This window comes from Phaenicophaeus curvirostris, chromosome 13 (assembly GCF_032191515.1).
Source record: "Phaenicophaeus curvirostris isolate KB17595 chromosome 13, BPBGC_Pcur_1.0, whole genome shotgun sequence".
In the NCBI taxonomy this organism is placed as follows: domain Eukaryota; kingdom Metazoa; phylum Chordata; class Aves; order Cuculiformes; family Cuculidae; genus Phaenicophaeus; species Phaenicophaeus curvirostris.
Window position 1 is genome coordinate 13,274,064 of NC_091404.1, and position 20,592 is coordinate 13,294,655.

A 20,592-nucleotide genomic window follows, 5' to 3' on the forward strand; every position below is an offset into this window, starting at 1 on the left:
AATAAATCTCTTCTGTCATTTGAATGGTACCGATGATCCAGTAAACATGAAATTTCTTACAGTCAGCTAAGCTCTACAGTAGCGACGATGGTTATTTGTAGAATTTTTACAAACAGAACTGTTGCTATTTTCTGACTCTGAGCACTTTTGCTGGGGTTTATAGGACAAAGGATGACATGAACTGACTTGAGGTTGGGACCAAGTGACTTAATGGGACCTCAGCCTTAAAGTATGTATTTTCAAAGAAGATATGCAATACCAGTAGCTAGTCCAGCAAATTTTTAAATGAATAAATCTGTATTAAAATCTTTGTTTAAAACCAACCAACCAGAAACCCCAAAACTCTTTGACTGTTGAGTCTTCACTTGGCTCTACCTGATCACTAGGATGAGCAGAACCTCTGCATACCATCAGGAGATGGTTTAACTGCACCGCATCATCATCTTGACTTGCCACCTTCTCTGTGTTTAAAGGATGGGGAAGGTAAGGTGTCGCATCCAGCAGGCTGGTCCTGCAGTGACATCTCTGCAGCCAGGTGGGCAAATTCTCTCCTCTCTTTTTAACAGAAGCCCTTTGCTCTGCTTTACAGTGCTGTTTAGAGCACTGGGTAGTGTTTAGAGAACCTGCGTATGTTTAATTTGTGTTTTCAGACTGGTTGAAGCTAATTTGGTTAAGTTTTGAGGGAGTTACAGTAGGCTCTTAAGCCATCAAGTGTATTTTTTCCTAATAGTTGCTCAGTTCTGTGGGGCCTCAGGGCCACCAATAGTGCTATACAACCTGCACAAATGGTGCATGTAACCTCTCTGTGCTGAAGCATCTCTTCTTCTCTCACCTGTGAGAATATTTTGTCAGTTAGCCCAAGCCTGCTGTTGGAGGAGGAGGAATTCTTACCTGGAATGCTCGTGGTTACACATTATTGCAGATGGGACTGCTATACACTCAAAGGGAATTGTTTTTTGGGTTGTGGGCAAAGTCTTGTGTGTAAACAAAAGTCACAGTCACATGAGCATCTGGCTTACACAGGAAGGTTAAAATTGCACAACAGCTTTCTCAGCTTTGGTCCCACGGAAAGTGCTGCATGTGTACCTGCTCTAAGACTGCAAAGGTTTTATGGTTCTTTTCCCTCATGATCCCATGGAATCTACTTGAAAAGGTAAATGTATGCAATATCCTTCGTGCTCATTGCTTCTGTTTGAGTAGGCACTTGCAAAATGTGTTTGAGAGTGCAATGACTCTCTACCCACTGTCCGTGTTAAATTTAATACCACTACATCGTTGCTGGGCCCTTCACGTTTGCTGATTTTACTATAAAGTCTGCTTTAAAGCCAGGAAGAAATAACTTCTGTGATCCTTTCATTTTATGAAACCTAGTTTTTCTCATCTAACAGAGCACTTTAAATTGTAGATTTTCCAAGAGGTGAAAAGCAGCGATATCGCCAAAACATTCAGAAAAGCAATTAACAGGAAGGAAGGAATCTGTGCGATCGGCGGTACCTCGGAGCTCTCCAGTGAGGGAACACAGCACTCCTACTCAGGTATCGCGCTTTGGCTTTTGTATCCTCTCTTGGGTGATTTGGAGGCTCTGTGATAAAAATAGTAGGTTTCTACTGCCTTGTGCTCTGCTTCTGTTCTCTGATGGCCGAGTGATCTCTCGTCAAGGTGAGAACAGGACAGAATTAGAGGGTAATACAAGATTAGCAGTGTGTAAAATAAGTGCGTGCTTATTTGTTTTATTAACTGTAGTCACTGATGAAGTTCTTCTGTCACCTTGAACATAATGAAGTTATTGAGAAACAAGTATATAACAGGAATATTCTGGTAATTGGAAGTGAGAGTCATATTTCCTTAAACTTTGTGTGACTTAATAAGAGTGCGGTAATGATAGTGAGGCTTTTGTTTCCCTGGGCTATTGCACACTCATTCTTTTGGGAAAATATTTGCTTTGTTATGAAAAAGCCTGTATTAAATTTACAATTGGTTATCTTAGAGGAAGAAAAATATGCCTTTGTAAACTGGATAAACAAAGCCCTGGAAAATGATCCTGACTGTAGACACGTTATTCCAATGAACCCAAATACAGATGACCTGTTCAAAGCCGTGGGAGATGGGATTGTGCTATGGTAAGTCACGATGGCTCCTGAGTTTTAAAAAAAAGATAAAGAAAAATCACTAAAATAACTTCCCAAACTGTAGTGATGAGAATTTTCACAGAATCACAGAATAACCAGGTTGGAAGAGACCCACCGGATCATCGAGTCCAACCGTTCCTATCAAAACGTTCCTATTTTCATCCTATTCTAGGCTGGTTTTGTGACTAGTGTGTATGCATGGTGTTTTGTACATATAAAAAGGGACTTAGTCACCCTGTCGTTGTGTGATGCTTCAGCTTTGTTGCGAACTTCACAAGCTGGTGGTTTTGTCTACTGGTTTTGTTTGGGCTTGAGACGGAGTTTGCTAAAGGAGAGAAGGTGCCTTGCGAGAATAGAAGTCCCAGTGCAAACTCAGCCTGATGCTAGGTAGCTTGCGGGAAGGGCATGTCTGTTAAATAGCCCATTTTCTTTGATGTTTGAACAGACAGTAACCTCTGAGAATGTTAGTGACCTTATGAATTACACCCAAAATGGATTTTCTGAGAATCCTCTGTTGCTTTTTATAATAGCTGCACTAAGTTAGTGAAGTAACTTATTTTATTGCATGCTGAAAACAGAAGGTGTCCAGGTCTGCTGAACACCAACCGATTTCTATTTATGGGGTTTCTTTTAGTTTGTATTTTTGGTTTGCTTTTTAAATGTAAGTGAGTTAGTATAGTGGAGAACTGGATCAGCCTGGAATGCCAGTGACTCTATCAATATGCTAAAGATGTTTAGTGGGCTACCCGTTGCCTTTCATTTCCTTTTTTTGTCTTTAGCTTGTGATTTTTTTTTTTTTTTTTTATTTCCCCAGATTCAGGTAATTCAGATCCTTGAGCGAAGACTGACCTCAGTAGGAAGTAGTACATAACATAAAGTAAAAACTTCCCATGTTTTCTGTTGACTAAAGATTAATTCCGCTTATGCACTTCCCACTGAGCTCTCAAAGTGTTTGTGCTTTTTTGGGGCAATTCTTTCTTTCCAGGTGTAGTACACCTTTACAGTAGCAAGAATTCCATTATTTTACTAGAATCTGCAGTGATGTCAACAGAGAAATGAGTTTTTGCTGGTTCAGTGACTGTGCTGTGAATAATTCGTTTGCTCTTTTTGCTCTAGCAGCTGAAATCAGTAGGGGCCAGCAATGTAGTTAAGGTTTCAAGCTTACCTATTAGAAGCAAATACATTCTCGATAATGAAACAGTGCATTGAGTTTTGTTGAGATAAAATACTAAATGCTAAATGTTGTTACAATGTTATTATTTTCCCTCCTACTAGCAAAATGATCAATCTTTCTGTTCCGGACACGATTGATGAAAGAGCAATTAACAAGAAGAAACTCACGCCATTCATAATTCAGGTATAGTAAATTTTTGAATTTTGCTGAAATTCATATTCATATAGAATTATTGAAAGCTTAGCACAGTGGTTCAAGGTATTATTGTGGAACTGTGGAAAGGAGCAAGTTTTATAACTTGCATTTCATTATTGAAGGTAGTTTTGTACTGTGCAGAATTGACAGTGCTGTGGGTACAGTTCAAAAGGCAAAAATGTTAATGACAACACGAGTAAAATGGCTGAAATTCTGCAGGCACCTGATATTGCTGTGGTGATTATATAGTGTTGTCTTTTTTGAAACAGTGTGATTATTGGCGTTGCCTATCTATGAATTGTAGTACATAGTACAACAGATTGTTTTTGTGAAGATGCCTGTGCACGTGTGTATGTATAACTTAATGTTTCCCTAGCCTTATTCTTGTTGATGCCACTAGATGCAAATAACTCAGAGGCTGAAACTAAATACCAGAGGCTGAAATTAAACCCTCGTGCCTAGTTCGCTTCTTATTGATTCAGCCTGCTGCCACTACAGCTTTGTTAAAAATTCAGCCAGGAAGCATCCGGCAGCGTTTCTTCTGAGCTGCTGCTGTTGGAGCAAGGACAGGGGGGAGGTCTTCGCTCTGCTGGTGCTGGATGAAAGACAAAGAAGCATCTCCTCTGGCTGTGTCTCACTTGGCTGTGCTGTTCGCAGGAGAACCTGAACCTGGCGTTGAATTCTGCATCAGCCATCGGGTGTCATGTTGTCAATATTGGTGCAGAGGACTTGAGGGAAGGGAAACCCCACCTGGTCCTTGGGCTTCTCTGGCAGATCATTAAGATTGGCTTGTTTGCAGACATTGAGCTCAGCAGAAATGAAGGTAAATGGACCTATAAGTGATTGCTTCTAAAGCATGAACACTACATTGCGTGTGCTGTCACTTCCAGCCCCATTGCTGCCTCTTCCCTCCCCTCTTCTCTGAAAGCGTGCTGCTCACCCTTGGATTCCTTGCGGAATTTTCCAAGCTGAGTGCTCTCCAGCCTGTTTACAGCTGTGGAGCAGGTTCAGGCGGGAGAGTTGTGTCATCCAGGTAATATGTATCAGCCTTGGAAAACTGTCTGGACACAAGTCTGTAACTCAAGATGTGTCTTGACTCAAGCCTTGTGGTGTAAATAGGCACGTTGCTTTGTGATGCCCGAGGCCAGACAGGTTCTCTGTGTGCTCCGACCATGAGTATGTTTAAGTGTTGGGAGGTGACAAAAGCTGATCACATCCTTTCAGGATCATAGACAACTGCTTATCTTCCCCCCCACCAAAAAAAGAGAGGGCTTCAGCTCTTTGGGGATGTGTTTGTAGTGACTTGGTCCTCCTAAAATCCTCCTTGCTACTGTCAGTGGTGCAGCAGAGTTCTTGCTTCATTCCTTGCTGTGGGACAGTGGTGCTGCAGCTTTTTCCCCCTGTGCTTGTTTGGTCCTGCATGACAGCCTCCAAAATTTAAACTTTTCATATCATTCAAAGAGCTCCTACATTGGGCTCTCGGAGCACTTGGATGGATTGAGGGTCTTCAGTATCTTTCATTTAAACTTCCCAGACGCAAAGTGGTAATGGCTTAGACTCAAAATTCACGGTGAATTCAGTGTGAATTCAGCTGAAATGGTTCTTTTCCTGGCTTCTCTGGCTTTTTCTAACAGTGCATATGAAACTGCTTGGAAGAACTTTTTTCATTGAGATAAAAGTACATTTACACTTAGCTTACTGTCATCAGCATAAAGACTGCACATAAAATCCAGATAATTTTATTATACAAGAAAATGGAAAATATTTTTTACACACAGTTATTTAGATCGTACATACTCTTTTCTCTGCCTGAAAACCAACTCAGGAAAACTCCACTAATACCCAGATTATTTTGACTTAATCTGTGGTTGGTGTTATCTCTTACTTCTTGCCCTGAACTGTTGCTGCAGTTCTAGTTCTAGCATGCAGATTTGCCTCTTGAAAGCTTCCTTTCCCCTCACAATTGTTTTTATTCTAGCTCTGGCTGCCTTACTTCGTGATGGTGAAAATCTGGAGGACCTTATGAAGCTGTCCCCAGAAGAGCTGCTACTAAGATGGGCCAACTTCCACTTGGAAAACGCAGGCTGGCACAAAATCAATAACTTCAGCTCTGATATAAAGGTACCGAGAGCCCTCTTGACCTGCATGTGCCTGAGGAAAGGCCAGGGTCATGTTTGCTTGTGTAAAAGAGGCTCTTGTCTGCAGACTTCTCTTAACATGATACACTGAATGGGTTTAAAGGGAGTTTAAACTGCTGTCACTGCCTCCTCCAGCCACTGGGGGGGACACCAGAGTTTACAGTAAAGGTAGCTTTCAAACATTTAATACCCATAACTTTAACCTTAAATATTTCTAACCTTTTCCCTTTCTATTTCCTTTTCTGCTGCCTGGATTTCTGCTATCGTATTCTCCTTTAAGCTTACAGATTTTGGTAATTCAGTAAAGGTACATAAGCCATTTATGCACAGTGACTTGTAAAGGATCAGCTTGAAATGAATTGTTATGGTGTATTCACTGCTGTGCAGGACCACCTGACTTTTCTTTTTCATCCATTTCAGGATTCCAGAGCTTATTTCCACCTCCTCAATCAAATAGCACCTAAAGGGCAGAAAGAAGGAGAGCCTCAGATCGATATTAACATGTCAGGTTTCAATGTAAGTATTCAGGCTGTCCTGTCCTCATGCTGTACAACTGTGAACTACCTGTACCTTATAATTGTCCCATGGCATCTAGGTAACCTGGTATCTTAATTTCTGGGGCATGTGAAGTGTCAGTGGGCATGTGTGCACCTTGGGTATGTGCTAAATGACTGGCTGTTGCAAGCTTGATTACTAACTACCAATTAACATATATGATTGAGAAATCACTTGTGGTTTTGCTCCAGATGGGAGCATGTTAACTTCTGCTTTTGAACCATCAATTTGAAAGAGCATAAGACTTGGAAAGCATTTAAACTTGGAAAGGACTATGCTAGGCAAAATACTAGGACAAACTGGGACAGTTACACCTGCAGCAACAGGGGTTACTGTGCGTTCATCCTTTTGTTTAATTCGCTAATGGAGGCAGGTGGAATTGTGACATTGCCCCAGGTAGCAGTCAGGAGCTTCCCATCTGCCTTGCAGCCTGTTCCTTTCCACGACAGCTTTTGTCCATTGCATCCCTGGCAGGAAAAGGACGACTTGCGGAGAGCAGAGTACATGCTTCAGCAGGCAGATCGGCTTGGCTGCCGACAGTTCGTCACTCCGGCTGACGTGGTCAGCGGCAATCCCAAACTGAATCTGGCCTTTGTTGCCAACCTGTTCAACAAGTACCCAGCGCTTACCAAGCCTGAAAACCAGGATATCGACTGGACCCTACTGGAAGGTGATGGTCGTATCAATCACAAAATAGGCAGGAGGGAAATAACTAAAGTGAACGCTTAGATATGTGACGAGAGGCTGTACCCAGTGGAGGTGTCTCCATTAAAGTATCACCTATAATTTGAGGCTTCAGTGCTGCAGTGGTTGTTTGCGTATTTGGGGCAGATGAAAAGGGTACTTGACAGCCTGTTCTGCTGCTCTGGCCGTGATGTGGAGCTTGAACCTGTGGGAGCACTGCCAGTAGCTCGTCAGTCCCCATGCCAGGGCTGGGAAGTTGGGTTTGCCATTTCCTGTAGTGGGCAGGAGCACCTCAGTTAATGCAGTGAGATATCATGGGAACATTAGTTGTTGGCAGAACTAAAATTAGGGCTTTGGGTTACTGGCAATCAGACAGCAGTGAGATAACACTAATGTGAAAGACATTCCTGCTTCCTTGTCTTGCAGAAAGTGCAAAAGGCATGCTCTTCTGAGGCCTGGAGAAATCAAACTGACATCCAAATTAGATATCAGGGCAATCCTCTTACTTTGAAAAAATTATAGTAAAAAAAAAATATCCTTTTTTCAGCTAAAAAAACCTAATAAATGAGCTGTGCTGTTCAAAGCTTCATGCCTTGCAAGGTGGAAAAACCTGTGCAGCTTTGAGCCTGCAGAAGTTGCATGAACCTATTTTCTCTCATCCAGGAGAGACTCGTGAGGAACGGACCTTCCGCAACTGGATGAACTCCCTTGGTGTGAACCCCCATGTAAATCACCTCTACGGGTAAGCATTAGGCTCTTGGGAGAGACCCAACTAAATCAGACTAGAGATGTGCCCACACCCATTTCGTGTTGCCCAAATGGCCAAGCCAAGAACTTGAGAAAGAGTGATAGCAGGGAGTGAGAGACACTCACTGTACTCTCCCTACAGTCTGTAGCTTAGGGATTTCTGAGCTGGCACTTGGCATACCAGCAATTGGCTTTAAGGGCTGAAAACTGTTTTCACCTGTCTTATGTAAATTGGTGCCATGAGATCCCGATACATTTAGATCTGCCTGAGCAACTACCATAGAGCAACTGGGACTAAATTCCTTGTCACTTAATTTTAGGATTTAACCAAGAAATGATAATTAAGAATCAAGATAATCTGGGTCCCTGTAGTCCGTGGAGAGAGGTGGCTACCTTTGAATTTTATCTAGCAAAATTAATTCCTGGATTTGTTGCTGATTACCTTGCTAAAACCTGCTTTAGCTCAGCAGCTGATGTTAAACATTGAAGCATTTGTCCTGCCCTGAAAACTACAGAATATTTTTTTCTTCTTAGGGTTGTTGAAATTGCAACAACCTGTAAAAACTAGTAATTATTCACCATGGGACAAAATCAGAATGTGTTTAAATCTTGAATCATTAGGCTTAATTGATGTTTTCCACTTTAGTGATCTCCAAGATGCACTGGTAATACTACAGTTGTATGAAAAGATCAAAGTTCCTGTTGACTGGAATAAGGTTAATAAGCCTCCATACCCTAAGCTTGGAGCAAATATGAAAAAGGTAAGCATTTCAAAAGACTTCATAAGAAGCCGCGAACAACAAAAATTTCTGTTTGAGGCTTCCAGTCAAGTGGGTGTATTTCTGAGTGATTTTCTGTTTAAACTCTTTTCCTTTGTAGCTAGAAAATTGTAACTACGCTGTAGACTTAGGAAAGCATCCAGCTAAATTCTCCCTGGTTGGCATTGGAGGACAGGATCTGAATGATGGAAACCCAACACTGACACTAGCCTTAGTCTGGCAGTTGATGAGAAGGTAGGCACCGTCTCAAACACGTAAAACTTGTGAATGGAGTACAGAGTTTGGGAAGCGTTTTTTGCCATGAGAGCATTGCAGCTCTGGAACAAATCACTGAGGAGGATTGTAAAAACTCTGTCCTAATCTTGTTCTCTCTGCTGGTTCTCAGGTACACGCTGAATGTCCTCGAGGACTTGGGCGACGGTCAGAAAGCTAACGATGACATTATAGTCAGCTGGGTAAATCAGACCCTGAAAGAAGCTGGCAAGTCCACCTCCATCCAGAACTTCAAGGTACAACTTCCCCTATTGCATCCAAAATGAGAAGGGGCCCCCTAAAAAGTCCCCTTGGCTGGAGGAACAGCGAGGGCTCTTAGAAAGGGGTTTAAACAGGACAGGATTCAGTTTGTGCTGGTGAAAAAAGTGGCTTCAAGCTACTGGAGAGGAGATTTCTGTCCATGGTGAGGCAAAGCAGCTGATGGGGTCGCAGGGAGAGGAGGGTGGTCAGGCTGTGGGGCAGAGGTTGGGGCTGAGATGCTGGCCAGCATAGGGGCTGGAGCTGGTGAGTGTTTGTCTGGTCAGTCGTACAGATCTGCTGCCTGCACATCGATTACTGCTTCGTATTTTCAGAGCACCTGCAGTAAACTGGAGTAATGATCTTGTAATATTACCAAAGAAGCAGCAGCAGTTTGGTTTTCTCTGTAGTCTAGCTGGGAGTAATCACTAACGCCACTGTTTTGAAATGGCTTGTTTTACAGCTTATTTTGTTGCATGTTGCAGAGCAGCTAAATTGAGGTAGGAAATACGCTTTAGGGATTAGACATTCATCTTTAGTTGTCTCTCCTTGTATTCTCTAGGACAAGACTATCAGCACAAGCTTGGCAGTCGTGGATTTAATTGATGCTATACAGCCTGGTTGTATCAACTATGACCTCGTAAAGACCGGTCATCTATCGGAAGATGACAAACAAAATAATGCTAAGTAAGTTTGCTATCTCAAAAGCCATTTGGCATTGAAAGAATGCTTCTTTTATGTGCTGGCCTTCAGCTGCACATGTTTTTACTACAGCTTACTGTGGTTTTCAGTCTCACAGTACCTTTTAGACAGGCAGCACTTCTTGAAATCTAATTGCTGTCCTTGCCCTTAACACTGGAGGGAGTAGTTGGCTGCGCTGTCTTGCTTGTTGAGGAAAACATAGAACAGCCCAAGCAGTTCACAGCAATGCTATCCTGTTTCTCATTAGTTTGTTCAGGCACATGAAGTGCTCAGCTGGTGGCTCAGGGTTTTGAAACTGAACCCTTGTATGTCTCATATCTCACTGAATCATTATAGGTTGTCAAATTTAAAGTGTGCCTCTTTAAAATATGCCTTTGAAATGTGTGTTCTGCAACTGTTCTGCTATGGCAAAAAATGACAGCAAAGATTCTCATAGATAATAGTCTCGCTCGATTATTCCTAAAGAGCAAACAGAAGTGTTAGCTGATTAATTTTTGATTATACGTGTTATTTATTAGCCCTACCAAATATTTTTTTTTTAACTGTTGGTAAGGTAGATGACATTCAAAGGTCAATTAGGGCATTAAAGGCATTTTACTGTTGAAGAGGAATATAGCAAAAGGTGAAAAAAATTCTAGAACAGGTGTACTGTGATTGGACTGTTGCACAACTTGAATCTTGAGAAAGAGGATGATGGTGAAATGGTTTTGGATAGGGCAGGAGCTGACTTGTCGTTTACTGGTATCAGTATCAGTGCTGACCCACTCATCTTTCCATGGTGAATAGGTATGCTGTGTCCATGGCAAGAAGAATTGGTGCCAGAGTTTATGCTCTTCCAGAAGATCTTGTGGAAGTGAAACCGAAGATGGTCATGACCGTGTTTGCCTGCTTGATGGGCCGAGGAATGAAGCGAGTATAAAGGGTTCCATTTAAAGAAAAAACCCAAAACCACAACAAAAACCCAACCTGCCACCCTGGGTGCATGAGTAGCAGATCAGCTGTGACGGTGTTGAAATGCTGTTGGCCTAGGAACTGTTGAAGTTCAAAGGACTTTGTTTTGCTTTGCAAGACAAACTCTTATCAAAATTCTCAGGGAGAGGAGTTTTAACCAACAGACTTGCTCTTTTCCCAAAGGAAAGTTTAACTTATCAAGAGCTCACAGAAATGCATTCATAACAGACCTGCATCTTGCAACACTGCTCTGAGGATGTTTTCACCCCATTATTTCTCAGATACTTGGTGCGTGTTTGTTTTACACCTGAAGGCTATAAGGTGGTTGGTATAAACAAATCTAATTTCTGTCTGCAATCCAGTTTAATTTCTGTCATACAGTCCAAGCATATTCTGGGTTTGACCACTTCTTAACTTTGCAAATAAAGTTGCAGTAAAAGTTGGGACCTGCAGGTCAGCTCACAGTGCTAAATAAGAAGTGAGTAATTGAGAAGATGGATCTTCCTCTGGTATTCTCTGTACATGGTGCTTTTTTATACATCTAACTATTTTAATTACAAATAAAGCATGGCAGTTTTTTCTCTTGCTGCATATAAAAAGGGGTTTTTTTGGTTACTTTGTTTTGTTATTTTAAGTTAAACTTTATGTGAGAATACCACCATCCTTGGACCTCTCACAGTAACATATGATATCATGTTGCTGATGGCACGGTTACACCTGAGAATGGAAGTGAATGCATTTTTGTATGCATCTTGGTTCAGTTCTGTGCACCTGGAAAACAATTTTTACAAAAATCTGCATGAAAACTATAACTTTTTTATTTAAAATGCTGTTGGATGTAAAACCATGCTACATTATGGAGAGGTTTTATGCAGGGAAGAGGCAAATGTTATAAACAGCAGGGTTCAATAAACTAAACAGCAAATGTGCTGGAACATAAAACTATTTTTACAGATAAAAGAAAGCATTGTCGCCAAAGAAGGAAGATGCTGTATCCATAGAATTTAATATTATCTTGCTTTGGCAAGCTGTTTGCTATATTTTGAGATCATATCGCTATTCCAAGCTATTCAAAGTGATGTAATATGGTGGCAAAGCATTAGTTGAAATAAAAACATTTAAATACACGCTTCTCTTCTTATTTACACAGACCTAGTATGGTAGCCTGTCCTCAGTTGCTTTTAGCTTTGTTTTGGTCAATCTTTTTGTTTTGTGCCAGGTCCATTCATCTGTTAGATTCCCTAGAGTCAGGGTGTGCTTGTGGAGCTCTTGTTTTTTAAAATGGGCATTGGTTAACACAGTTGTTCTCCACCTGTTTTTTTTTTTAGCAAGGTTTTGTCTTTATGGTAGGTTCTGTGAAACCTTGCTCTTGAATGCTTGTTGTGTGCCTGAAGATGATGACTACAGGTGGTGAAACCCAGAAACGACGAGTCTGGAGGTGTGGTGGCAGCTGACATTAGTCTGGCATGATCTCAAGGCACTGTGGTGGGAGAGGGGATGCCTGGAGGCCACTGGCTGTTGAGGGAAGGGTTTTCTTACTGTGTCCAGCAAGGCTGGAACAGGGCTGTGGGTGCTGGAGGGATATGGTGATCCCAATGCAGCAACTCCTTTACTTCGGGAACCCAGGAGCGAGAGCCTGTGTGTCTGAGGAGTTTTGCCAAAAGTGACCTGATGATGCAGATGTCCCTAGTGGCTTTCAAGATCAAGAATAATCTGTGTAAGACTGGTCTCATGTAAACAAATTCCTGTGACCTCAACTACATAAACCTAGTCTGGGTTGTGCCCCTCCTGATTTGTCTGGAATGACTTCCTGATTATTTTTTTTTCAGTCGTGAAAACAGGTAGGTGTGTTTTGTGCGAGAGATGTGTTAGAGTTTGCTGATGGAATGGGGATGAGCTTGAGGATTAACTCTGATGACAGTTGGTGCCCAGCCTTCTCTTTGAGTTGTCATCTTGAGCAAACAAGGTGGCACAGTTGTGGGCTTAAGCCACTTCAAAACTCCTACAAGCGAAATACTTGGAGGAGTATGGAACCTGACTATCAAATAAATCATTCCCCATCCCATGCTCCAAACCACATGGAGCAAAGGTGCCCTGTTCTAATGCTGTGTTGTCATTGCTCTGAACAACATACATGTTTATCTTTTTAAAGCAAGGAGAAAAAATAAATACCAAAACCAAGCCCCTCTTACTGTGATCTTGTCCTCAATGAGAGACTGCTGTGGAACCAGACCCCACTGGGAAGTGATTTCTGTGGAAGCAGGTGTTACATAATCTGGAGCCCATGGTAGGAATCGCATGGCTTCTCTTTGTTCCTGTCTTTTGGTATTTAAGCAAGATTGTTTGGGACCTGTAAGGCTGTGCCTTGGCAGCACCGTGGGGCAATGTGTGTGTCTGTGCTGGATGAGTTCCTGGGCATGTGGGTGATGCCCTGCGGATGTGTAGGTAGCAGCTTCTGCCCCACAGATGCATTTTTCACCCAGAATGTGGGGTGGTGGCCAGCCTGAAGGGGTCTCTAACCCTGGGGAGACATCCAGGGGACAAGTGCTGGGTGCTGCAGGCAGCTGCCCGGGAGCAGAGCCAGGATGCGGGATGCAGGCAGGGAGGGGCAGTTGCTAATGTCTGAAAACAGAGAAGGCTGTTATGCTTTGGGGATCACAAGTTTAAGAGGGGAGAATGTGGAGTTGCAGCTCCTTGGAGAAACTTTTCAGCTTAGCACTTTAATTGTTGTCTATTTTCCTTGCTTGTTTTGACAGTGGTGGTCAGCTGCTTCCCTCTCAGCCCCCCTTCCTTGGTCAGAAATCTTCCTGTACCTCTCCTACAGCTGATGCTTCCAGGCTGCAGGCTTCCACATGCCATCTTTCCTCATCTTTAACGGCCAGTCACAAATCTGCTGTTAGGTGCTGCTTCTTCAACGAAGCACGTGAAGAGACTAGCGCTGCCCAGAGCACAGCAGGGAAAGCCCTATTAAAAGCAAAGTAGGAACATATTTATTTCAAGCAACAGCTTCTTCTGTACCTTTGTACTTCGTATGCGGCTTCAGAGATGAAAGTTTGTACAAGAACGAGTTAGAATCATAGAATGGTTTGGGTTGAAAGGAACCTCAAAGATCATCTAGATCCAGCACCCCCACCATGGGCAGGGAAACCTACTGGATGAGGTTGCTCAAAGCCCCATTTAACTGGGTCTTGAACACCTTCAGGGATGGGACAAAGTTGAGTGTTAGTGTTTTAATTTTTCTCTGTGTGGATGAAAACAGGGTACGTGTAAGGGATAAATTTGGCAGGGAGCGGGAGAGGGGCTGGTACACCTGAGAGGAGACACGCAGGAGTCCTGCCGGCTGCAGAGGTCAGGCCATGGGATGTTGTCACAACCTGATTTTACAGATGTGATGGTACTGGCTGGGAGTGCCAGCAAACCCGCTTCAGTGGTTTGTTGCACAAAGCCTCACGTACAGCCAGCTGGGAACTTTCCACTGGTGCAATTTTTTCATAAGAAAATATGTAAACAAAGCTTCCCACAGGAAATCACATAAATTTTCAGTGAAGATGGAACGATACACTGCTAGAGTAGAGTCACATCCATCCTGATGAAATAGTGTTTCAGTGATTTAGAGCATTGGCTGGAGGTATTCTTAGACTTCAAAAGCAACCACGTGCATCTATCCTTTCTTGCCTCTTTTGCCTTCCAGTACCAGGTGAAAGGGGGAAACAAAGTCAAAGTAAAGCAGAGATCTCACAGTGAAGGTCCAATGCAAGGCAGACAGGACAAACCCCAGCGCTTTCTTGAAAAAAAAAAAAAAGGCCCTGGCAAGCAAACTTTCAAAACAGTTTGTTCTGTTAAACAGTCCTAAAAGTTTACGACGAGAGCCAGAGATATAAGCTTTAGCACATTTCTTTGTTCCTGCAAGTCTTTTTGCTCTTTCATATTCAATTATTTGTTTTTCTTTATCTAATTACATGCTTTTTCTTTCTCCCCAGGCTTCTTTAGCAGGGTCAGCTTTGTTCATACTGAAATTTTTGGTTTTAAACAGTTGGACTTGCTGCTGCTTTCCCAAGTGTGTGTTGTCCTTAATCTCAAGAATCTCCTTTGAATATCTTTCCAAGCCCAGACTGTGTCTTCAGGGCCAGTGTTTCTTGATGGAAGCTTCTCTTGTATTCCTCGCAAGCTCCATTTTTTATGGATGAAAAGTGTAGCCACATGGTGCTGTGTACAATTTCTAAAGTATTTTTATTGCTGCTTCATTGTAGCACAGAAGCAGCAATTTGGTTGCACCCGTGTTCAGTGTTTAGCGAGGTAGTGGTATAAAAGTGGAAGTGATGTTTTCTGCAAGCATTCAGAAGAGGCAAGGCTCTCCTTCTTATACATTTTTTTACCAGTTTTTATTTTTCAATGGAAAAAACCTAACTTTGTAGGTACATTAAAAAACTGCTGGGGTGGATTTTGCTTCTTTGGTTTTTATACTTCTGCCTTTTCCTACTGCAGATTGCTGGCAGAGAAGAATTCAAAAACAAGAAACAGACTGGAGGTTTTTCTCCACTGCCTCCCAAAGTAAGTGAAGGTAAGGAAAATGAGGATGGTGCTGAATGCAGAAACGAAATGGTGCAACAGCACAGACAAAACGTAAGCAAAAATCTGTTGACTATTTAATACTTTGCGTGCATTTAATCAGAAATCTGATAACTAGCAAGATGCAGGTGTATGGTTTTGTTGTGCAGCCCTAGTTCATCCCTTCACTGGTGCAACAGCAAAGGTGGTTCTTACTCTGCACTCCATGGCAGGTTTCCCTTATCAAAATGTGCTGGTTTATGTGTTTTCAGCACTAAGCAAATATTTATTTCTCTCTTACCTCATATCAGCTTGAGATAATACCTTTAAGGACCGGGACAAATGTGGTGTGTCTGCCACATATTCTGCTGCTTCCTTCTGTGAGCACTCAGTAAACATCGGGCTTTGTGGTAAGTGTTTGTATACAGTGATAACTGCTGGAATATTTGGTCATCTCTTTGCAGAGTTATCTAGGTGTACTTGCTTTTAGAAGTCAGGTGAGAAATAATCACTGAAAGCATCTTGGAGAACAAGCCAAAGGGCTGTAAAGACCAATGTTCCTTAGACCAGGCTGTGCTGCCATCAGCCTGCGTGGCTGATGACAAGGTCAGGACAAGGGAGGCAGCTGTGGTCATCAGGGGCTCTGCTCACTGTGGCTTCAGGAGTTACTAAAGTCCTGAAGTCTCCCAAAGGTGGAAAATAAAGAGACACTGTAAGGCACAAATACTGTCTGTGCAAAGTTTATCTTTTGTGCTCTGGCAGCCAAAGCCAAGAGAGGACCATGCTAATTCTGCAAGACAGGACAGGTCTCCAGGGGGTAGATTTACTCTACCTGTGGTGCAATTTAATGTCTGCAGGAAATCCAGATCTACTAAATGCAAATAGCCTGCAGGAAGGCAGCCCTTCCCCAGGAGTTCACCTATGGCTGTCTTCAGTCAGGAAACAGGGAGGACAGAGGCTGTGGCAGGGCCACGCTTCCTCCACACATGCCACCCAGCACAAGCCTCAGCCCCAAATTTGCTGTTGTGACTTTCTTGTCTGCACATGAACATTTACATTGAATTTTGATATTAGCATTTCAAATTTGAGCATGCCCCATGAATGAAAGCATTTATTCCTATACAATAACATCCCTCTATTTTCATATAAAACCCACCTGTAATGAAAACCATTGTTCACAAACAAATAGTGAGAAAAGAAATAAGTGGCCTCCACTTTTTAATTTAAACATTGTCAAAATGTCCCCATGAAAGCATCCCATCCCATTGCAAAATACCACGTGTGGCAGACAAGTGTCAGCAGGATGACCTTGCTGGGGAGAGCGGGGGGGGTGGGAGCCACGCTGGTACCAGCCACCCTGCACTTGTCTTCGCTTGCCAGCTCAGGTGGCACCGTGCAGTCTGCCAGGTCCCCCGAACGGGGGACATTGAGCGCCGTTGTGTTGCGAGGACCTGGGAAGGCACAGTGCAGCCCTTCAATCACTCCTCTGCGCGTTGCAGTCCACCGCAAGAACCAGAGCATCTTGCAGTCACACTTCCAGGGGTTGTGGGATAAAAACACATGCTTCAGTTTTGGCAGATCAGCGAACAAGTGTATGGGGAGGGAGCTGAGGTTGTTCTTGCTCAGATGAAGGAAGTGCAGCTTATTTAAGTATGAAAAAGCAGAGTCTGAGATGGAGGAGATCTGGTTGTTGTTCAAGTACAGGTTTCTCAAATTCAGCAGGTGTCGGAAAGTGCAGCCGACAGCAGTGATTCTGTTGGCTTCCAGGTGCATGGTCTTGAGCTGGATCAACCCGTCGAAAAGCTGATTAGGCAAATCAGCGATGAAGTTGTGTCCTAAATTCAACATGCTCAATCTGAGAAGCTTTGTAAAAGCGCCATTTTGAATGATCCATATCCGGTTCTTCCTGAGATTCAGATCATACAGTGTTTCCAGGTCCTTCAGGGAATCTCTACCAATGGCTTCTATGTGGTTGCCCTCCAGGGACAGCCTGGTGAGGCTGGAGAGATTCCTAAAGGCCTGTGGGACATATCGCATGTTATTCGAGCCTAAATCAAGCCTTTCTAAAGAAGGCAGGTGAGAAAATAGAAGTGGGTGGATTTCGAAGATGTTGCAGTGGGACAAATCCAAGCTGATGAGGTTTAATAGTCCTCTGAAAGTGTTTGCATGCAGGTAGGTGAGGCGTGAGTTCCTGCTGAGGTGCAGCTCTCGCAGCTTGCTGAGAGCGTGGAAGGTCCCCGGGGAAAGGAAAGTCAGGTTGTTTCCGTCTAGCCAGAGGGTGTGGAGGAACGTCAGGTTTCTGAAGGTGTTGGTGGTCAGGATCCGCAAATAATTATTAGAGAGGTTTAGAGAGACAGTTGATGCTGCTATTTCTGCAGGGAGGGCTCTCAGTCCGGCTCTGTTACAGTGAATAATCTCTTCAGGTACACACTTACACATGCTTGGGCACGAATCAGAGATATTCAGACTCAGCCCAGCCTTTGCTGCACAAGTAAATATAAATATAACAAGAAAGAACATGACCAGCTACAAGTCGGCCACCACATCTAATACCTGATGGACAGTAGAGAAGGAGGCAAGAAAAAGAGCATGTACCTTTTGGATAGGTGGCCCGCGAGCATTGCAAGGTCGGTTGGGCTGCACTTTTATTGCACAGTGAAAATAAATTAGCTGGTTCTTCCTGCCGCAGACTGATGGGGATCAAGTCTTTAGGCAGATAAAAGCCGATTAAGTGCCTCCCTGCTGTGAAGAGAATTACTGAGAGGCAGGGAGATTTCTCAGCCAAGCGCCACTCTCCGACAGTGTTTTTTCCCACCTCCAGCCCTCAGCAAACAGCAGTAGGTAACAGAATTCACTTTGGATTTGTCTGGGAGAGGCTCCTGCTCTTGAATTGATGGCTGTTCTTGGGTTCTGCTTGACAGTTTGCTCAAAACACCCTCTGTTAAGGAAGAAGCTTTTTGTTCTTTTCTGTTAGGGCATCTGGATGCAAGATGAAGGGGTCTGACCCTGGTGTGGCTGCACATGCTGGTAGATGTCCTGGGCTCAGACTGTGATCTGGATGCCAAGGAAAGTGGAGCTGACTGAGCCCTGAGCACAGCCCTGTTTATGTTTCTGACTTCTGTGCAGTAGAACTGTCATCAGGAGCTGTGCAAGCCTCTTGCTCCCTGCCAGACAGGAAAGTGTGGGTGTGCCGTGTCCTGGTGGAGCCTATTCCAGGGATGAGCCCTGAACCATCTATGAGTGGTAAAAGGAGACTCCTGTGGGTGAAAAGCAGAGCACCCCTAGGGCGTTCTGCCCTTCCCAGGGTCTGAAGGAGCATCTGGACCTGGGTTTGGGCTTCTCCCTGGTTTTGATCCTATACCCAGAATGCAAAGGAAAAGTGTGGGGAGGGGGCTGATTGATGCACCCAGAGGTGAGGACTAGACCCTGGGCCTTGCATCTAATGTGTCAGCAGGGCAAACAGTAACACAGTTGCTGATCTTGTTTTCTCTCACTCTAAATTTTTGATTACCCCCCCTTCTCTCTACTGGCATTTCCATATTTTTGAAGCACTTTCTGTCAGCCCCCTCCTTTCAGGTGCATTTCTCTAGTCATAATTTCTTGGCCTGTTTCAGCTTTTTTCTTTCTCATGCTTTACAGATGTGGGTTCCCTTTCTCTCCCCTGATCTACCAGCTCTGTCCAGACAGTGGCTAAAAATGCAAATGGTTGGTATGCCCAACAGTGAATGTGAATGGGACAAATTTGCAGATTCATTGTTTTTTCAGCAGAAGAAGATTAGGTTTCCTGTGCTGTTAAATCACTGTGTTGGCTACAGCTATTTCTGTTTTCTTCTTCATTTTTTTCAAGCACCAACTCCCCAAAGGACAGCTTCTCCCTGGAAGCTTGGCTGGGACAGTTGCGTTGTGTAATGAAGACCATCTTCCAGCTGTAAACAACATCATTTATTTAGTTAGACAGGCTTTGCTGCAGTGTTATTAGGGGGCAAAATCTGGTTTTCAACCCAGGAATAATGGTCACAGCACCTTGCCAAGGCACTTGTGCTAGGAGCCTCAGAGGAAGGTGGAAACATGCACTGCTCACAATCCAGCTACTCATCCTGAAGGCTTTGGTGGGTGAGTCTTTGTTTTCTGTGTTCCTGGCTCAGCTGAGAGTGCTTCTTCTAGGACATCGTTTTGGAGGGGTGTCCTACTGCTGGGATCTCTATGGCTTCTCTTGCCTCCTGCTGCAGCACAGCTATGAATATCCATTGCTTTACGACTTTGTCCATTCCTGTGAAGCAGACAGGTTTCTGCTGGTCTCTGTACAGGATGAGTGAGCTGCTCTGTATCTGCTAGGAATGGTCTCACCTCTAGCTCAGGTTTTGTAGGTCAGGCTGAAGAAGATGAAGTGTTGGCTCTGGTGACCTTTTTGTTCTATGCAGGCTTTATTTCTGGTTGTAATTCTAGCAGCGTTGCCATGTTCTAGCCCTTATTTAAGCCCATTGCTCTCTCTGATTCTCCTTGATTTCATATTGGAAATATTCAGAGACCAAAAGCATGCAGCTCTTAGAGCTCATTGTTGCCAGATGTTGCTTAACTGGACTAAAACACAGTGGTGAAACAGGACCACACAGCTGCAGAATGTTTCCCTGCTTCAGAGTCTGTAGGCTCAAGGAAGCCAGTAAGTACCAAAATGACCAGGTTTTTACACCGTGTCATGGGTTTGGCAATTCCACCTCTTTCCTGTAAGGATTCCATGATTCACTGGGGGTGACACCTGCTTTGCCATGATTTGTGGCATCACTCAGCACTGTGGAGAGCTAAATCTTTGCTGAGGCTTGAGTGTTGGTCCAAGATGATGATCACAGGTATATCCTGTGTGTGTTGCAGTGTCCGGAACTCCTTTGCAAGAAGCCCTTAGCATTGTCTGTCCTTCTACGGTTTCCTGAGCATCATTGCTGCAGTAAGTAACAGCCAGCATCACTACCACACTGGATGCTGTAAAGACAAGGGAAAGACGTGGTCCTTAAGAAGAACTACCACATGATTTTAACCTCCACCTTTTTTTTAAACAAATAATTTCCCACTATGATCCATCCAATTATTAGCATTCACCTCTTGGGCTGTCTTCTCTAGTCTCAGCTCTTTGTTTTCTGAATGCAAGGATTTTGGCTGTCTCACTCTATCTGCTAGATATTCTGGAGTGCATCATGTGTTTTGGCTGAGGTGTCTCAGCCTTCCGGCTTTAATGGAAAGGCTCAGACACAGCAGGTCGTCTGTTAAAACATATTCCACCCATTGCATGACCATGATTGTGTTTTGTCTTTTCTTCAGTCACTGATTTATCTGACATTTGGGATTTACAGCCCAACACACCCACTTCAGAAATTATTTGTAGCTGATGTCAAGAGCCTTGCCTAATACTGTAAATTTTACGGAGCTGTGTTCTCTTTACAGGATTGAGGTTTGATACAGACAATCCAAACATTTATTTCGGAATG

General features: G+C 43.5%; 2 protein-coding genes across 2 annotated transcripts in view; one reads left to right on the plus strand and one right to left on the minus strand.

The window, feature by feature from the left end:
• The window catches only part of PLS3 (plastin 3), a 30,174-nt gene extending 18,483 nt beyond the window's left edge, over positions 1–11,691 (plus strand). The window contains exons 4-16 of the mRNA XM_069867444.1: positions 1,406–1,535; positions 1,988–2,120; positions 3,405–3,486; positions 4,156–4,321; positions 5,477–5,619; positions 6,057–6,152; positions 6,666–6,861; positions 7,539–7,617; positions 8,269–8,383; positions 8,502–8,635; positions 8,787–8,910; positions 9,474–9,598; positions 10,400–11,691. Of these exons, the coding sequence (XP_069723545.1) occupies positions 1,406–1,535; positions 1,988–2,120; positions 3,405–3,486; positions 4,156–4,321; positions 5,477–5,619; positions 6,057–6,152; positions 6,666–6,861; positions 7,539–7,617; positions 8,269–8,383; positions 8,502–8,635; positions 8,787–8,910; positions 9,474–9,598; positions 10,400–10,532 (1,656 nt within the window). The 3' untranslated portion in view covers positions 10,533–11,691. The remainder of the gene's footprint in view (positions 1–1,405; positions 1,536–1,987; positions 2,121–3,404; positions 3,487–4,155; positions 4,322–5,476; positions 5,620–6,056; positions 6,153–6,665; positions 6,862–7,538; positions 7,618–8,268; positions 8,384–8,501; positions 8,636–8,786; positions 8,911–9,473; positions 9,599–10,399) is intronic.
• Positions 11,692–16,064: 4,373 nt separating this feature from the next.
• Positions 16,065–18,056, minus strand: LOC138726131 (nyctalopin-like). The gene is made up of 2 exons (XM_069867590.1): positions 17,708–18,056; positions 16,065–17,595 (listed from the first exon to the last, which is right to left on the minus strand). The coding sequence occupies exon 2, from the start codon at positions 17,549–17,551 to the stop codon at positions 16,346–16,348; it is 1,206 nt and encodes a 401-aa protein (XP_069723691.1). The 5' UTR covers positions 17,552–17,595; positions 17,708–18,056; the 3' UTR covers positions 16,065–16,345.
• Between the last annotated feature and the right edge of the window lie 2,536 nt (positions 18,057–20,592).

Bases quoted from the DNA above. Each gene is read 5' to 3' on its own strand.
- LOC138726131 (XM_069867590.1), bottom strand. From the start codon at position 17,551: ATGTGTAAGTGTGTACCTGAAGAGATTATTCACTGTAACAGAGCCGGA.